This window comes from Squalius cephalus (genome assembly GCF_949319135.1).
Source record: "Squalius cephalus genome assembly, chromosome: 9".
Classification (NCBI taxonomy): domain Eukaryota; kingdom Metazoa; phylum Chordata; class Actinopteri; order Cypriniformes; family Leuciscidae; genus Squalius; species Squalius cephalus.
In genome coordinates, this window is record NC_137130.1 from 34,044,347 (window position 1) to 34,063,930 (window position 19,584).

The following is a 19,584-nucleotide window of genomic DNA, read 5'->3' on the forward strand; positions in this document are numbered from 1 at the left end:
ATGATGTCTTTGAATTGCTTGAAATATGATTGGAATCGCTTCAAAAACGGAAAATACAGTAAAGTGCAACATGTGCAGCGCAAGTCTGTCACATAGACTACATAAAATTATAATGAGAACACAATTGTGCTCTTGAGACATGGTGAGACTTTTGTTTTTGTTATCAGGCTCTCAAAAATTAATTAATATTAATTAATTAATTAATAAAAGTTTGGATGTAGATTTATCGGCCAATATATCGGTTATCGGCTTTCAAATATACCGATTTATCGGTTATCGGTATTGGCCAAAATTTTCATATCGGTGCATCCATACTTTTTAGGATTGCATCTTGTGACGTTACATCCTGCATTTGGTTTGGTCGGTCGCGGCCCGTTTGTTTGGTACCAACAGAGCCATCGCACAATAGTTTGTTTTAATCGAACCAAACATGCGAATTGTGAACACACTCTTAATGTCATATTTCTTTAAAGTATTTTGTGCCAGGCTGCCAGGCTTGGTCATTTTGTGATTTTCAGAATCTAACAGTGCCCACTTGGCAGATGTTGTCAGTTCCCAAATCCACGTCAGCATTGATAACTGAAAATAAACATGTTCACTTTTAAATTCTTTTGTGAATTGAGTAAATGTATTCATTTAATTACAGCAGTTTTGTGTATGTCAGGCACACTGCTCTTTACATATGACGTTGACCTTGAATGTGTCAGCCACTGGTCCTGAACTTATTTCACTTTAATTATCTGAGTAATCTGAAGTTCACTGTCTTCAATTTAGTGTTCAAGGATACAAAGAGTTCATTGATAGGGCCGTAAGGGGATTCAACCTTGCAGTTACCAGCCTTGAACCTTAACCACTACACAACGCCACCGCAAATGAAATTTCCCAAGTGGACTCTACTGTCCATGATTCAAATGGGAACGGACTGTTCTAATTGTTCAGGAATGGCATTCTTCTGGGATGATGGACTGTTGGTGATATACTTGTATGCTGATTGACTGGATGTAAGGAGAATGTCGAGACTGCTGTTGTTGGATTTTCGCAGTCAAGATCAGTCAGTCGACACACATCCACACACTGGCTCTGTATAAATGAGTGTGTGTGCAGACTTTGAGCTGTTATGAAAAAATCCTGACAATCAAGTGCAGCTGGAGAGATTTCACACTCCAGCAAAACAGCCATTTTCTGAGCTACATTAAACACACATCCATAGAGAGGGCCAGATTTACTCGTTCTCTTGCTAAGCTCTAATGTACTGAGACTAAGAAAATAGGAAGTATGGACAAAGAAGGAGAATGTGAGTGGCTGTGCAGATCTCACCGCCATATTGCTAGTGTTGCGAGTGGTTGTTAGTAGGGTTGTCCCGATCAGGTTTTCAATCGATCCGAGTCATTGAATATTGACCCGATACTGAGTCTCAATCTGATACTTGTATTTTCTTAGTGTTTGCACATTTCAAGTACATTAGTTATTAATATCAAGCCAATGTGTGCAGAGAGTTCCTCAGAGGCTTGAATGTGAAAGAGGGGAATCTGTCACTATGGAGTAATTCCAATAGAACAATGAATTACTACAGCAATTATATTCATAGGCCTATATTCTTGCACACACACACACTGCCGTTCCAAAGTTTGGGATCGGAACGATTTTTTTAGTCTCTTATGTTCATCAAGGCTGCATTTATTTGATTAAAAATACAACACAGTAAGATTGTGAAATACTATTACAATTTTAAATAACTGTTTTCTATTTGAATATATTATAAAGCGTAATTTATTCCTGTGATCAAAACTGAATGTTCAGCATCATTACTCCAGTCTTCAGTGTCACATGATCCTTCAGAAATCATTATAATATGCTGATTTGATGCTCAAGAAACTTTTCTGTTTATTATCAATGTTGAAAACAGTGGTGTACAATTTATTTTTTTATTTTTTTCAGGATTCTTTGATTCTTTGAAAACAGTATTTTGCCACATAAATAATTATGAAGATAAGGAGATATTGATCTGAGATGAAACTGTTTTAAAATCGTATGTGTTTATCATATACACTGTTCAAAACAATAGTCGCAAAATGGCAGCAGCTGCATTTGAATGAAACAACAGAGAGCGAGTCCACGATACTGGATGGCATAATTAAATAACTGTACACAAAATGTTGATTTGACTGAGCTTTAATAATTTATTAGCTCACCAAATGCAAAACTTCCATAAGGAAATTTTTTTCCTAGCAAGCGTATAGCGCTGCTGACTTGCCGGATGGCGCGATTGACCAATCAGAATTAAGTATTCCACAAAGCCTTGTGATAAGCAGTTTGAACGCACACCTGCCAGCCAATCAGAATCAAGTATTCAGACAGACATGGTATAAAAAGAAATATCGCACTTGTCCAAAAATGTCCATGGGGTTGTACAGAACCATTTACATGACAAAGTTTAAAAGTTAAGGTTATTGATTTGTTCAAATGAAAGTGGCTCGTTAGCACTTGCCTTAGATAATGACTCTGTTCTATTCCACTGCTGTCCAATGTCCTCTAGTTTAGTCAGAGTGATTCTGGGTTGTATTCTGGAGAATTTGAGTGTCATTTGATGAAAAATGTTTCTCTGCATGTTAGTGTAGATTGGAGGTCATTCACTTTTGCCAGTTGACCATCTAAGTCTCTCTCTCGCTCATGTCTGTGTGTGATTGATGGTGTGTGAAGAGGGCCGAGTGTGCACACTATAATCACAGGTGTGTGGAGACACAAGATCAATATGGAGCCGGAGAGTGTGTGTGTGTGTGTGTGTGAGGATAGGCGGTGGAGAGACAGATGTGAACGAGAAATAGAGCGATGCAGAGATCTCAGTTTCAGCTGTCTGGCTTCATGATGAAGTGATTGGGAAATGGGTTGAAACGAGGATGGAGGAATGGAATAGATATCTGAAGATCTCTCATATTTCCTTGTGCCATCATGTCTGAGGTTTAGAGGGCATTCACAAACATTTTTGCAATAGAACAAAATGCAAACATATTTTAACACCTAAACGTATTGCTAGTTGTCTGAGACATTAGGGAAGGAGAGGGACCCTAAAAATGAATGAAAGTACCGTGCAATAGAGCAACTAGAACCCTGTCTTTGTTTAAGAGTCATTTATGATAGTTTTACTGTTGGATGAACTAGCCTGAAAATGTGTTTTAGCATGTTTTAACTAAAAAAACAAATTCTTAAACTGTTTGTGAGACTCCCAAAGGTGTTATGAAGATGGTGATCTGATAAGTTATTCATAACTTGGTGATCGCCTGTAGGTGGTGCTATTGCTCTGTCATGAGTCTGTAGATAAGCCAGCTTCTTGAATGTTACTGGTGTTTTAATGAGTCTGAGAGAGATGCCACTTCTTTTGTTGCATTCACAGGAGAAAAATTAGGCTGAAATAGTGTAAATGTCCCTTATGTTACTGTCTAAATCACACGACGTTGCAGTCACAAACTGTTCACCTACACTAGATGTCCTGCTCACAGAAGTAGGTTAATGAACTTCCATTTTTAGAGTGGTTGATGAGTGTATGTGGACATAAGCTTCAGTCATCAGTCATCTAGGCATGTTGGGAATAGAATGATAACATAAAAAAAGTGACACTGTTTCCACAAAGATATTAAGCAGCACGCCTGTTTTCAACATTGATAATACAATTTTTTTTTTTTTTTTTTTTTTTTGGAGCAGCAAATCATCATATTAGAATGATTTCTGAAGGATCACAGCTTTGCATCACAGAAATAAATTACACTTTTTCAAATATTTAACAATAGAAAACTGTTATTTTAAATATAAATTTTATTGCTTTTTTTTATCAAATAAATACAGCATTTAATGGTTTACTAAAGCTTACAGACCCCAAGCTTTCTAACGGTAGTCTATATGCAGTATAAATAGTGCAGAAATGGTACAAGTTGTATGAGACTAGAAACATAGCCACATGTTCTTCTTGTCATCATCCTTGAAACCTCAGTCATTTGGACAAATGCTGTCTGTCTTCCTCAGAGTTTGTGTTGTAATCTGAGCTAAAGTTGCAGGTTCATCATGCTTTGAGAGTGTCCGGTGGGTTCAGTGCCTTTAACACATGTTCTGTCCAGCATGTGTTAAAGACATTGATCTGTGGGAAAAAGGACAAGTTTTCATGATGTCTAATGTCTGTCACTTCCTCCTACACACATAGAGGCTTTACGCAAACTCCATTTATCATGTTACACACACTAACACTTGTGTGTGTGTGTGTTCTGTCTGTTTCAGATCAGCTGTTTCATGTGCTGGCCATGCACATGCGTCTCTACAGCATAGATTCAGCATACAACCCCTGGACCAGACTCACACAGACCACGCACAGCAGAGAGCCTGAGTGAGTGTATACGCACGCACGCGCGCACACACACACACACACACACATATTTCCTGATCAGAGATCAAACCTTTTTATGAAATAATGTTACATTTCTGAACTCACACTGTAGAACTGCACAATCCTACAGAGAGATCCACCAATCAGAGAATTTACTTTAATTATGGAATTTTGACAAAAGAACTTGTGCGAGCGCTTACTCCCATGATGCATTGCCTGTAAAATAATTGAAGTCTTCCTACATATGCTACCGTTCAAATTATTGGACTGTTATTCAGCAAGGATGCTTTAAATTGATCATTTATAATGTTACAAAATAATTCTATTTCAAATGAATGCTGTTTTTGTGAACTTTCTTTTCATCAAAGAATATAAATGAATCGTTCTAATCATTTCAACATTGATGATAATGTTTTAATTGATGACAAAAGTAGTAAGAACTGTTTTTTGAGCATCAAATCATCATATCAGAATGATTTCTGAAGGATCATGTGACACTGAAGACTGGAGTAATGATGCTGAAAATTCAGCTTTGATCACAGGAATAATTTACATTTTAAAATATATTAAAAAAGACAACGTTATTTAAATTTTGCATAAAATTTCACACCAATCCCAGAGTGTGTAACTTGTAAAGTACAATTATGTCACATTACATTAGCATTTACTGTGCTGAATTTAATCTTCTTTTTTTTTTTATTTAAATAAATAAAAACTTGGTGTCCATGATTTTCATTACTGAATTACAGTAATTAAACCTACACATATAATTGCAGTAGCTAAACTTTTGAACGGTAGTATCTGAATGTTTTAAAATGTACTGATTTTAAAGTTCTAATTAATTACAAAAACACTAGTTTTATATTTGTTATTCAGAACATTTTGCAAAACAAAACTCTGAGACCATTGAGGTCTGATTCACAAACAAATGACTATTTATTATATTTAATCAGTCAAAAAGACTCAAACGTGACTGAATATTGATAACGTTACATACACACACAAGAGTTTAGCTCCTATAAATATTTATTTTTTAAAGAACATGACAAAATTGCCTGAAAGAAGTATTATTGTTACTCACTGGCTTTTATAATGTTGCTGCTGCATCTTTTTGAAAGAGCGAGAGAGAGACATTAGAGCAAATGGGGTTTCCATAGATACCAATAACTGCTGCATCTCGCAAATGATGGTGTGCAGCACTACATGTCTTGAGTGCTGCGGTTTATTTCGAGGGTTTATGGCTGTGTGGAGGTTACTGCTCATCACGTCTCCTGTTTAAAAGGCACTTAACACTCTCGGCTGGCTAAGTGGCCTCATTTCTCCTGCGTTCGGGCGGTAACACAGGGTTTTCACCCGCGCGTCTCTCAGGACTGTTAGCCGGGCTGGACTCCGGCTCCGAGGGGACGCAGATGTATTTATAAATGCCTTGTTTGGGGCTTGTGAAGGAAAACTCTGTCACTAGAACCCTCGGGCACATTCGCTGAGCTATTAATACAGCAATTAGAATAAAGCCACTGCTCTCTCTGTTTCTGCCTGCCCGCAATCACTTGTCAAACAGAAAAAAGATTATCTGAGAGTTGTGTTTGGACAGTAAAGTCATTGAATGTCATTGTGCATGTGTGTGTGTTTGAGTGAATTATTTGAGTGTTTGCAGTAGTGTCCAAACACCATTTAGGGTCAATATGCACAAAAGCTCGGTTCAGATTTCTGCTCTAATGGACAGCACTCAGTCCCACACACTCATTATTTATAAGTGAATAAATAAATATTTGCTGTTCTGTTTTCTTTTATATTTTAATTGCGGTCTTGGGTTTTTATATGTAACCTGCCCACCTACTGTACATTTACAGTAAAATTGTATTGAAAGGATTTGCAGCTTCATGAATATTCGCCCACAGTGATGGTCCTGTTTTTACATAATTTAAGTTGTGCTGTGTGTGTGCAAGATAGTTTCGTCTGTAGATCACAGTTTCATGCACCCAAGTTAAAAATGCTGTGTGTATTTGATGTTTATATCATGTGTTTTGTGTGTTTCTCTACAGCATTTAGTGCTGTACTGTTGTGTAATTCTGTTTTGTGTGCAGGTTCTGTGATGATGAACGTCCTGAGGTGCCCATGCTCTTCAGAGATGTCCCATCCCTCCTCATCATCTTCATCCTCACCATGCCTCAGCCTTTACGCAAAGGTAACACACACACACACACACACACACACACACACACACACACACACACACACACACACACACACACACACACACACACACACACACACAGTAACATGAAATCACAAATTCTGTTCATGTTTATACCAGACAGTAAATGAAAGACCTTCTTAATGACTCATTTATCAAATAAGATTGACAGATTAACAGTTAATGATAAAAATGTGATTTAAAAAGGAAAATGTTTAATCAAAAACATTCAGTCTTACACCCTGACATGTACATAAATCTAGAATTAAGTAAAGGCATTTCTACCAATCAATTCCAATTTAAAGTACCAGCTTCATGCTTTTACAAAATCAGTTAAAAGCAACAACCAAAAGTTTCCATCTGAACTTTATTTATATAGATCAATTAAATATAGCAATTTAAACTATGTATAATGATGATACAAGTGATCTTAATGAAATGAAATTGTCTTAATTTAGAAATAAAAGGCATTTTTTTCTGATTTGAATGCTCTGTTTGAAGGGGCGTGTCTGCTGAGAAACTTCAGTGTAAACGCCCTCTGCTGTGATTGGCTAACACCTTTGCATTTGAAATTGTATTGCATGTGTGTCTTTCTCAAAAACGTTTAGCTTGTTTTTACTATTATAGCTCTCAAAATTTACTAATCGTGAAAATTGTTGATTATAGCATTATATTTAGATCTATACAATTATATTTAGATGGTGGCATGAAAGGTTGCAGTGATGAGCATTGAAGCCGATCGCAGACATGTTGAGCGCATGAATGCAGTGATCTTGTCTTTGCAATTCTATGAATGCACACTATGCATAATGTCTTCATCATAACTATCAGTGCAAACACGATGTAAAAAACGGAGCAATTCCAAGAGGGTCCTCACACCATCGGTGCTCGGGCCCTAATAAAAGATTAGTTGATTTTTACGTGAGTTTTTTTACGTGTTTGATTGACAGCTCTAGCAGTTGTAAAGGAAGTGTTCTTTGATCGCTTTTTATATATAATTTAATCCCAGTTTAAATAACAGATTATTTTCTTCCTACTTAGAGAAACAATGTGAAGTTGAAGTTGACAGTTTAGGTTTGATTTACTGACACATAGACAAAGAACATCGGACTGTACATTAATCATTACCTATCAGAAATCACTGGCCACAGATCTGGCATTAGAATCAACAAGGTTACTTACATGTTTTGGCATTACTGTCGAGTCCATATCATAAAAGTCTGTTTGCAAAACCTGCGCCGAAATTGCAACTGATTTACAAAATAATCCACGGTGAAATGTATCGAATACAAATAAATAATGCTGAACTGAGACACTCACATTGTTGAAAATAAATAACCACATTCCTAGCATTAGGATCCTTTAAAGGGTAATGTTATTTTTAGTCCAGTGATCCTGTATTGCTCTTCTCTACTCGTCATCTCACTAACACGCCAGTGGGCAGGGCCAAAGTTGCAATGATGAAGTAGGCGTTTATTTTCTTCTGCAGAGGTGGTCTTTCACCTATCTATAGATTGACACATTCCGCAATAAGTTGTTATCTGGGCTTGGTTACAATAAAAGCTGTTTTTGGACTAACAAGGAAGTTTTCAGTTCTGAAACTTACAGGATATTCTTATAGTATGACATACCTCTCATATGTCAAAAGCTCAAGGGAAATTTGATTTCTCAATCCATGACCCCTTTAAATATTGGTTGGTATTGTTCTATTAAGATATTTAAATGTTGGCGAGAGTAAGTGGTAATCGAAAAGTATTAATGGTAATATTTATATATGTAGTTTAAACAGGGAGCTTCTAGAAGGTCACCACATAATTCTTTAATGCCACAATAAGCAAGCTCGAGGCAACAATGGCAAGGAACAGAAAACAAATGCAGTTACTTGAACAGATTTTTAAAGTTTTGTTTTTATCATATCGTTTTATTCCCTCCTGCAAAGTGCTTCTATGCATTTTTTTCTGAAACTCCACTCACACACTCCTAAAATGTTGACAGTTATGATGCACAAGGCCAACCAGCAGAAAACACATGAGAGCAAATCTGCTACAGTAGATGTACTGCACTTAAGAAAACATCTTCCTCTTTCCCCTCACACACCCTACCCTTCACATGTGAGTTTAGTCTTTAGATGGGCCAGGACTGTCTTGGTTAATCACTAATTATTGATTGACTCAAATAAGCATCATGTGTTTTGTCATTGTGAGCAGAAGATCGATTCGGGTCCATCAGTCTGAAGACACAAGACAAAGCTCGTATTAGAACAGAAACAGGCTGTGCATGTGTTAGAGAGTAGTTTAGTGCTGTCACAAAGAAACTTGTGTGTGTGTGTGTGTGTGTGTGTGTGTGGTGTCTGTCTCTGGTGAGGATGTTAATGGAGTGTCATTGTCTGTGTGTGCGCGAGTGTGTGGCTTTTCATCTCACAACCGGTCTTAACACCTGCTACATGAACAAGGGCTAATTACCCTCTCAAAAAAAAAATCAGATGTCCTTTTTCTGTACACAGTCACATGATTGATTTTTGTGTCTTAACAAAAGACCCATGATTCTCTTGAAAGCTCTGCCGTCTATAGAGCTGTTTGAGTGGATGTCTCTCAATGCATCTTGTTGCATCTTGCAACTGACATTTTTACAGTTTGGGAGGACCAAAGTAAAAGTTTAAGAATTGATAGAATGATATTGTAGTTATTGCCCCACTTGTATTTATCCATAGACTTAATTTGTGAGGAACAGAAGTCCAGTTTAAATTGTCCTATTGTCTCAAGGTCTCAGGTCACATTTAATTTTCATATCTTCGTTCTTGTCCACTGGAAATATATTGAACGATGCATTTTCAATGTACACTACCGTTCAAAGCACAACCGTTTTCAACATTGATAATAACAATAAATGTTTCTTGAGCATCAAATCATCATATTAGAATGATTTCTGAGGGATCATGTGACACTGAAGACTTGAGTAATGATGCTGAAAATTCAACTTTTGATCACAGTAACAAATAGATAGATAGATAGATAGATAGATAGATAGATAGATAGATAGATAGATAGATAGATAGATAGATAGATAGATAGATAGATAGATAGATAGATAGATAGATAGATAGATAGATAGATAGATAGGAACATGCTTGAGCTTCCGTTTAAGTGAATAAAAGCCAAAAGTCATTTAGTGTTACGATCTCTTCATGAACTTTTTGAGGGTTCAAAGTGGTAGTTGCGTAGCTGTCAATGGAGGGACAGAAATCTCTCAGATTTAATCAAAGTTCTTCATTCGAAGATGAACGAAAAGTCTTACAGGTTTGGAATGACATGAGGGTGATTAATGACAGAAATTTTATTTTTGCTATATGTCACTGTCATATAGCACATATGTCAATATACTTCATATTGACTCGCCATGTTAAATATGCTGTCTTTTTTTAATGAAGCAGTTTCATTAACTGTGGCTCAGATATCACAAGATTTAATACCACTTTTCCAGGTAAATTAGATTTGTTAACCTAATTGTGGCGTGGGTTAAAAACATTAAGTTCTCAAAGTTACATTTGTATAAATAAATTACATTAGCGTTCCTGTTGCTTGAACAGTAGAGCAAGGCAACAGCAAGATCGTGGGTGCAGGGAAGGCTTTAATGGTATAGTTCAATTACTCACCCTCATGTCGTTCCAAACCAGTTAGACTTTCGTTCATCTTTGGAACACAAATGAAGATAGACATTTATATTTATTTTTGGGTGAACTAACCTTTTAAGTGATAAAATATTTACCTAGAATGTGCAACAGTCATAATCGTATGGAATATGAGTGAAATAAAATGTTTTTCTTTCATCATGATGAATAATGCACAGTATGACCACAAACATTTATTAAAGTGAAAATTTCATGTTGTTTAAACATAAGAGACTACATCTTGTGTTGATGATAAGCATGTTGTGTTTGTGTGCAGAGCACTTCACGTGTGTGGTGAAGGTGTTGTACAGTCTGCAGTTCACACAGGCTCTGGCCGCTCTGTCCATCAGATTCAGCCGTGAGGAGAGACTCGCCTGGAGCAACACAGGAGCTGCCAAGAAGGTGAGACCAATGAGCGTAACATCACAGCCATCTCAGCCAATCACATATCCAGCCAAACACCAATCAAAAAGCTTTCTTAGGCATACGCCAGCCAATTGACTTTCATGATTGATTACCACGCCTACCGCTTTTCAAGGGCTGGTGTGCCCGTCAAACAAAATGACAGACCAAATGTCCCTTTATGATTTTGGGGAAAAAAAAAAAGACTTCAAATGCAGTTCATCATAGTTAATCATTGCACAAAAGTCTGAAAGTACAACCATTGTATCAGGTTGTTATGTTGAAACACTAAAATAACAGTAGAAGACGAGAAATTGAAAAAACATTCTTGAGGTTCCGTTTACCACAACTGATGTGTGAGTTGATGAATGTTTATATGTGAATAAAAGCCTGAATTAAATCTGTTCATCTTATAAAGCGATCGAGTCTCTTCAGAAAATTTGGAAAACGAAAACTTTTTGAAGCTTCAAATAGTAGTCAATGCGTAGCTGTCAATGGAGGGACAGAAATCTCTCAGATTTCATTAAAAAGATCTTCATTTATGTACCGAAGATGAACAAAAGTCTTACAGGTTTGGAACGTCATGAGGGTGAGTAAATGATGACAGAATTTGCATTTTTGGGTGAACTATCTTTAAGACCCTTACGATAAGCTAATTTTATTAAGAGAAAGAATGTGTTCTTGGCCCTCAATCCTGTTTAAGGGGTGATGGCAGTAATCTTCAGAAAACCCAGAGCGAGGAGCTACTACAGGAAATCCTTCAGATAAATCGCTCTGAGGTTTTCATTAGCACAGAAGAGATCATTAGCAATGGTTCTGCCTTCCATTAAATGTCTATTTTTGGTGTAGATGGGCTTTATGGGAAATAAATGGACTAAGGTGAAGTTTCATGTCATCAGTCAGACTGCTTTAATTCACATCTCTCTCTGTCTGAAACTTCTATTGCTTTTGCAAATTGCTGACTACGTTTAAAACAACACACAGAGTGTTTCAAAACCGAGCAAGTTCCTTCTTAGACTGCAGTATTGGGTATTATTGGTGCATTTAATCCATTTGTGATGGCCAATAATGTTGTCTAGATAGTCAGCTCACTAGGTTTTGAAACAGCCAATATGCAGTATTTCAATCCAGTTAGTTAAAAGCACTTTTTTCTTTGCTTTAGTTTATAACATTCAATGCTATTTCAATATGCAGAACACGCCAAACTCTGACAAATCATGGGAGTCGCTCCTGGGTCACGTGATCTCCGAGCTGACGAAGGCCAAAGATGTGTACGACACCAACTCTGAGGAAGCATTCGTGGTGAGTCCTCTTCAACATCACGAAAGGACCGCACAGCACTGAAAGTGAAAGTGTCATGTGAAGGCCAAGTACTCAGAATGTGTCCTCTGCATTTAACCCATCCAAGTTAGTGCGGGTTACAAGTCTGACTATACTACCATTATGCAAATTTATTGGACAAAAATTCACCATCAGCAGTAATAATGAGAATATGTAGTTCAGAGAACAGCAGGTTCAGATCCTTTTTAGTGAAGAAAAGTGTAAACGAGTATCCAAAGACCCATTGTTGAACATATCTTGCAAATGTGTCATGGGACAGTACATCTATTCACTATTTTCTTATTGTTTTGACAAAGCAGCATCATTACTCTTCAGTGTCACATGATCCTTCAGAAATCATTCGAATATGCTGATTTGATGCTCAAGACACATTTCTGATTATTATCAATGTTGAAAACTGTTGTGCTGCTTAGTTTTTTTTTGTGAAAACCAAAAAAATGGAACAACAGCGGATCATCTATACATAGAATTTTTATTTAGAAAACACAGTTTCATGAGAATTAGCCATAGAAGAGTAATAATCTATTATATAGGAATCTGCAGCTCACTGTTATATGAGCCTAAAGCTTGTTCTTTCAAAGCAAATCATCTCTGAGGAAGATGTTGTGTTATCACCAGGGAATGAGCTGTGATTAATGATGTCTTCTCTGTGTAGTTGAGCTCCAGTGTGTGGTCTCCTCAGTCCATTGAGTTCACCCTACAGCAGTTCTGTCTGCCCTTCCTGAGACTGTCCTGTTTACTGCAACACCACTTGTATGGAGACAGCTTACCCGGATGCCAGGTACACACACACATTTACATCACTCTCTAGATGGGGACATTACATAGACTTCTACAGCTAGTTTTAAATGCCATAACCTAACTCTCACACCTTAAGAGGAAAAATATATATATTTATTTTAATTTTATACTGTTTTTCAAATGAATCCCCAAATGGAAGTTTTGGGGATTTTGCTCACTTCCCAGAATATGGTTAAATAGGTTCTCACACACATGTTGGCTCTCATTCAGCACAGTTGATAGACTCACGGCTGTCTCTCGTCACAGGTGGAGGAGGAGTTTTCTCTGCTGACCGGGTGTCTGAGTTTGACTGGTTCTGTTCAGTCCAGTGGATCCATGAGCAGCGCCGCGTGTCTGGACTGGAACTTCAACGCTTTCGATCTGATTAGCCAGTGGTGTTCAGAGGTCATCGCTCTGTCCAATACACCCTCCCAACAGTCTGTGGTCAGTGTCTGTTTGTGTCTTGATTCTTTGTAACCCTGTTTTATGTAATGTGTTGCTAACGTCAGTGTTGTTTTAACCAATTGTTTTTTTTTTTTATTACTGTTAACCACTGTGACCAAACCAAGCGTAACCAGCTTCAATAACATCATCTTTGATATTCAAGATTGCTTAGCAGGGTTTTGAACCAATAAGACTCAAATACAAATTAAAGGGGTCATTTCAAATTTGCCTTGATCTTTTGAAATATAAGAGGTCTGTGTACCATTAAAACATCCTGCAAGATCCATAGCTTTAAAGGTGCAGTACCGGTATGTAAGAATGACAACTAGTGGTCGAAATAGGTACTGCAGTCCAATTCAAAATATCGGAGATCACCGTTTCTCCTGCTCCTCAGACTGGACGGCGCTCACATGGGTTGCCAGTTTGAGCACGCGCAACAGGAACGAGTGCAATGGACAATGAAAATTGCCAAATTGGCAACGTGCGGTATCACAGACCAAAACAATAACCAGGGATGCACATAAGTGGTGCGCAGGTGCGCATGCGCTACCCAATTAAACCAGATGAATTGCCGCAACCCTCATTTGCGTACCTAAGATTTGGGGATAGATAGGTGCGCAATCTGTGGTGTTGGATAGGCCTCAGAACTAGAGATGCGCGGATGGTCTATTTCATCCGCAACCGCATCGCAAAACTCATCATCCGTCCGCCATCCATCCGCACCAACGTTTTTGACCAATTTTCAAAACCGCACCCGCCCGCCATCCGCTGATTGGGCAATGCAAGGCGCTGCTGATGACAGCCGCGAGACTAGAAAACTCTCTTACCTCAGAATATCAGCAGTGAACTCCGTCTCCGATCGGCGCACATGGACAAAAATTAATAAATAATTTAAATAAATATAGCCTAAATTAAACGAACTTCGGCAAACCTGACCGTACAATATTTTCATTGTAGCCTAATAGAAAACGCATTTTGGCACATCATTTAGGATTTTTCGTTGGTGCGCCATCAGCTAGCCTATGCCTACAAAAGACAGATGAAATTTAATATTAATAATTGATCCATGTCGGTATACACAGCCTAATATTTTACACTTAGGCTATAATTAAAAAATAGCCTAAACAATCAAGATAGCCTATTTACTTTTTTTATTTATTAAAACCTGGAAATTGGTTAATGAAACATGGATTAAAATTAAGATACAATTAATACAAAATGAAATTCGCTTTAAAGAAAGGCTTTGTGCTTTCTGTTTGAGGTCTCTGTGAATGTTTGAAAGTCTTTTAGTGCCGCGGCGCTTTCAGAGTGGTCGCGTCCGTAATGGAGAACTGTCACTCACGTAAGATTGTTTTTTCCTCATAAATGACAAAATACTTTAAAAAAAAAAAGACAAACCATCAATTTAAAAAAAAAATATATATATAAAAAGGATGGATTTATAGCGTTTTGGGGGAAAAATGGATGGATGACCTTCTATTGCCTTTGTTTTTAATTCTCCTTTTTTGAGTTTGTCACGTAAAGTTACCTCCTTCGCCGGCGTTGCCATCTCTGATAATAACAAGCAGTCTGCATAGACTCGACTAGGCCATATTAGCCTACTGCTTGATAAAAATTTGACTATTTTAAAGTGTGCTCTTTTTTTTTTTTTTTTTTTTTTTTTTTTTTTTTTTTTTAATTTGGATGTAGGTATAGTCAGATAACAATATTTAACAATATATTATGCATCCCTCTAATTTGTTCCTCCCGTGAGGTGGGTTAAGGAAAAAATGCATTTGAAAATGTGAGGACCAAGCAACAACCCCAGGTTCTCCCCTGAGAACAAGACCAAAAATGTTATGTGCACCCCTGACAATAACAAACATTCCAGCCTGGAAACACACATTCAAAGTAAAATAACTGGCTGTAGAAGTGTTTTTCAGAGAAACGAGTATGTGAACTTAGCATGTTTCCTCAATATCTGCAAACATATTATGGTATTTTTATGCTTTGGTAGAGTGAAAAAGTTACATACAGCACCTTTAATGAAATCTGGTCTCTCTTCAGTCTCTGTTGGTTCAGGATCCGCAGTGGGCCGCCCCTCGCCTCCTGCACCTCCCAGACAATTACAACACCATCTTCCAGTTCTACCACAGGAAGTCCTGCACCAGCTGTGGGAAAACCCCCAAAGACCCCGCGCTCTGCCTGGTGTGCGGCGCCTTCGTCTGTCTGAAGGGGCACTGCTGTAAACAGCAGGGCGTGTGTGAGTGTGTGCTGGTGAGTGTGCAGCAAACGCTGAAAGCTCAGTTTGAATGGTCCAAACACTGATGATGCTGATTATAATTATTTTTTATTTTTTTAAATCCAAAGCACTCCCAGCACTGCGGAGCAGCGACTAGTATCTTCCTCCTGGTAAACGCCTCAGTCATCATTATCATCCGAGGGCATCGCTTCTGTCTGTGGGGGTCTGTGTATCTGGACGCTCATGGAGAGGAGGACAGAGACCTACGGTAAACCTCTCGCTGCTCTGATGGACAGATATTGCATCTAGATTTCATTCTGAGGGTCTCAGTAGAAGGGTCTGAAATTTCATTTTCCATTAAGGGGCAATATCTGGCCCCTGGATTTGATTTCCAGGGTTGTTTTATCATTATTTGTAAGGGCAATTTTAAGAATTAACATATTTATTTTATCTGTGTTGTCCTTCATGTCAAATACTAACATTTAACCAGTTACTTCAATCAAAATACAATAGGCTGTTAACAAAAAAACAAAAGCCATCTTTACACTGCAAAGGTAGAACAGAAGTAGCATCTGACATGACATTTATTTGTGTTTGTTTACTCGTTTAATACTGCTCAAAGGTGGCATAAATGTACAGTACCTGTACGCTGCGTAAAAAACATGTACAAAGGAATCTGATGCAATGTGAGCAAATCTAAATGTAATGCCTCAAAGTCAACATTTTTGCTGTAAATATAATTAGTTTAATTGTACTGGGGAATTTTTTTGCCCCCTTATTTTGAATTTGGGGGGCATTTTTGTTTATTTTGGTGACATTTTTGCCCCAAGCCTCTGTTTATTTCTGGCCCTGCTCAAGTAGTCTTTTATGTGAGTTTAAAGCCCTGCCTAAACCTTTTTGAAGTGTTCATGTCTTTTGTAGAGAAAACGGTTTACCTTTCCTGCTGTAACCTCCTGATCTTTTCTGTTCTGTAGTCGAGGAAAGCCTCTGTATTTATGTGAGGAGAGATACCGCGTCCTGGAGCAGCAGTGGGTGTCACACACCTTCGACCACATCAACAAGCGCTGGGGTCCCCACTACAATGGACTTTAACTGTACAGCCCACATCCTGGAGAGGACAGGTCACATGATGTCGGCGCAAGCCTCTATGTCATCCTCTGAGGATTTCTGTCGTGTAATTTAATGGAAACCTGCATTGAGTTGGCCACAGCCTGGGTTCATGTGAAGTTTAGTGTACAATCAAGCCTAATGACTAACAGCGTGTGCGTGCGTGTGTTTAAAAGTAATTTTTCGTGTGGATTTTTAGGGGAGAATTTTTTTTGTCCCAGCAAGCTCACAGTGAAAAGCACATTGAGTGAATCTGTGTCAATCCTGTTAGACGCACAAGTGGAAAAAAATGCTCCCGTTCTGTAATATTTGGAAAACTAAGATGAGAGATTCTTGGAAGAAAAAAAAACTATTCTGACCAACGTTGAAACAAATCATGTACAGATATCAGAATTAATATCAAAACCTTGAATGCTAAAGGTACCAAGACTCTCAACATATCCCCCCACCACCCCATGACCAGTGCGATGTGTGTAGTCATGTCATGCTATTTGAGTTTAAAGACATCTCATAAGAGTGACTGAGTTGAAAAGCAGTGTATGAGACAAAATATGAACAGATTAGAGCTAAAGCACGAGTTGTCTCCGAGTCAAGGTGTAGTTGCAGTCATCCTCAGGTATTTTATTTTGTTTGTTTTTTGTTTTGTAGTCTCAGATAAAAGATTTTAATATTTAAAAAGTGCTGCTATTCATTGTTTAAAAAAAAAACCTAAATTATACCTTTGTAAAAAAAAAAAATATTTTTTACAATTTTCATCTTTTTTTTTTTTCTTTCTTTTTCTTTTTTCTAATGAAGGCTCTGTGTTTGATGGTGGTTGGCTGGTCTGTTGAGTTTATTATAGAAAAAAAAATTCCCCTGTAACCTTGTACAGCATTTCTTGGCACATTATATGGCTGGAGACAGGACAAGTCTTTATGGTCTTTGGCTTTTTTCCCTTGCATAAAGGTTATCCTTTTCTCACCCAAGGCCTTTTGAAAATAATACATATAAGAAAAGAACAAGTGGTAAAACTTTACTTAAAGCCTTTAAATATTATGCATTATAAAATTATTTAATAAGTATTATTGTAATGCTTTAATTATGCCTTGTAATGCACCTTATAATACATTGTTTGTTCTCATCAATAATTGTAACCACAGTTGCAATACATTATAATACTTATCTATTCACTGTTACACCTTTAAAAAATGTAAACACATGCATTAAAACACGACAAACTAATTTCAGATGTAACAATGAATTTGTAAATATTATAATGCATTTTAACTTTGTTTACAATTATTTATGAAAAGGTCAAATCCATTATAACGTACATTATAAATACTTTTATAATGCATTGTTAATAAAGGCTTCAAGTTTTACCAAACTATTTTTTGCATTAAGAAAATGAAGCTTATGTAGATAAAAAAATTTCTGCATCATTTTCGTCACAGTCAAACATTTCTCATTAATGTAATGCATCTTAATGTTTTTTTCTTGTTTCTCAGTGGTGTTTTGGCTTTATTGTAAAGAGTGGTCAGATGTGCTTGAATTGTCAGGAAAGTAATGCAATGCAATTGCAATGCAAAAAAAGAGAAAATACTGGTTCTAAAAAAAAATAAGCTTAGTTTTTAATGCAAAATATAATTTATTATTTTTGATTAAGGGTGAAATAGTGACCTGGGTATGTTCTTGTTCTGGGTAAGTTTCTTACCTCACTATAGGCCAAAAATCTGACCGCATACCCACCAAGTCAATTGTCTCTCAAGGTCTTGATTGTCTTTCCCATATTCTAATTACATGATAATGCCTAGACTGGTGTCAGATGGTCCACAGGGGGCAGTGTTTTCCAATACACTGAGCTCTGTTTCAAAGAGCCTCATCACACAACTTAAATGATGAGATCATGTAGATGCTCAGAGACAGAGGGCTTATGTCCTGCTGGGCTTATATATATATACAGGCTCAGTGATCAGTTGGAAACAAATCTCTAAAGTTAAGAAAGCTCTTAGTAATAATTTGTCTTGACTTTGAGTTTTGTCGCAACTGGCTGCCGGAGTCTAATTTCTCCTCCTCTAAGATTTTGCGGGTTGTGAAGGTTTGTTTTTTTCCCCGTTTAAAGACAATATTTATGTATTATTGTGATATTATTTTGATGCACACACCACTCAGATATTGAATTCCTGATCTAAAGTGTTTGAACTTGGCCAGATTGTGTGTATCTCCTTTGTGGAAAAAGAATCAGACCAAATAAAAAAAATAAAAAAAGATGTTTTAATGTTATCAAAAAGAAAGAGGATAAAAAAAAAAGTAATTTGGTGCTTTATACAAATAGACATTTAGCGAAGGCTAGTTTTCCAGGCTGATAAATGCGGTGTTCCTCAAAGCTCTGTCCTCGGACCATCTTTGATTGTGTAATCTGTTCATTTGGAAAGGGCATTATGTATGCACATGTTAATTATTTGAAAATGCGTTAAACTGGATCACATCAAATGTAATATTACAGCCCAGTCCAGTGATGGACATGTATGGTATGGCACACAGTTTCTTTATTTTAAGCAGCTCCTCTGTTAGCAGGTGATTTAGTTCAAGTACTTCCTCCTTTCATCATTTCCCCCTTAAAAATTAAGATCAAAAATTAAGATCACATTAACACAAAATTTTCCCAGTTTAAACATTATAATAATTTGCCTTGTGTGACACCACATTAAGAGTTGTTGAAAGTAATTTAATGTGGTGTCACAATCAAAATAACATCAGTGGAGCCCTTGTGAAAATTATATTTAGTGCAGTTACAGGGACGTGTAACGTCCAGCTTTATTGAGGGTAATTTGCTTGCTTTGTTTCTTACTGAAGACCGTCAAGCACCCCCCAATACCACACACATATTCAGACACTCTCGTACCAGGAAAAAAAGCATGTTTGGTTTGTATTGATCAGTTTGATTGGTAAGTGTTGATTATCATTGCTGCAATCATGTCATGCTGGATGGAGGATGTTTTCAGTGCACTTGAAGTTAGCTTCTTTTCATTATTTTATCTTGATTTCTTGCATGCTGCTGTTTTTTTTTTCCCCCT

General features: G+C 37.2%; 1 protein-coding gene across 4 annotated transcripts in view; it reads left to right on the forward strand.

The window, feature by feature from the left end:
- Positions 1-18,129, forward strand: part of ubr3 (ubiquitin protein ligase E3 component n-recognin 3) — a 78,191-nt gene extending 60,062 nt beyond the window's left edge. For all 4 annotated transcript variants that reach the window (XM_079880260.1, XM_079880258.1, XM_079880257.1 and 1 more), the window contains 9 exons: positions 4,267-4,372; positions 6,457-6,557; positions 10,511-10,635; positions 11,830-11,937; positions 12,632-12,757; positions 13,024-13,200; positions 15,247-15,456; positions 15,550-15,689; positions 16,396-18,129. In XM_079880260.1, the coding sequence (XP_079736386.1) occupies positions 4,267-4,372; positions 6,457-6,557; positions 10,511-10,635; positions 11,830-11,937; positions 12,632-12,757; positions 13,024-13,200; positions 15,247-15,456; positions 15,550-15,689; positions 16,396-16,513 (1,211 nt within the window). In that variant the 3' untranslated portion in view covers positions 16,514-18,129. The remainder of the gene's footprint in view (positions 1-4,266; positions 4,373-6,456; positions 6,558-10,510; positions 10,636-11,829; positions 11,938-12,631; positions 12,758-13,023; positions 13,201-15,246; positions 15,457-15,549; positions 15,690-16,395) is intronic.
- Positions 18,130-19,584: the final 1,455 nt, after the last annotated feature.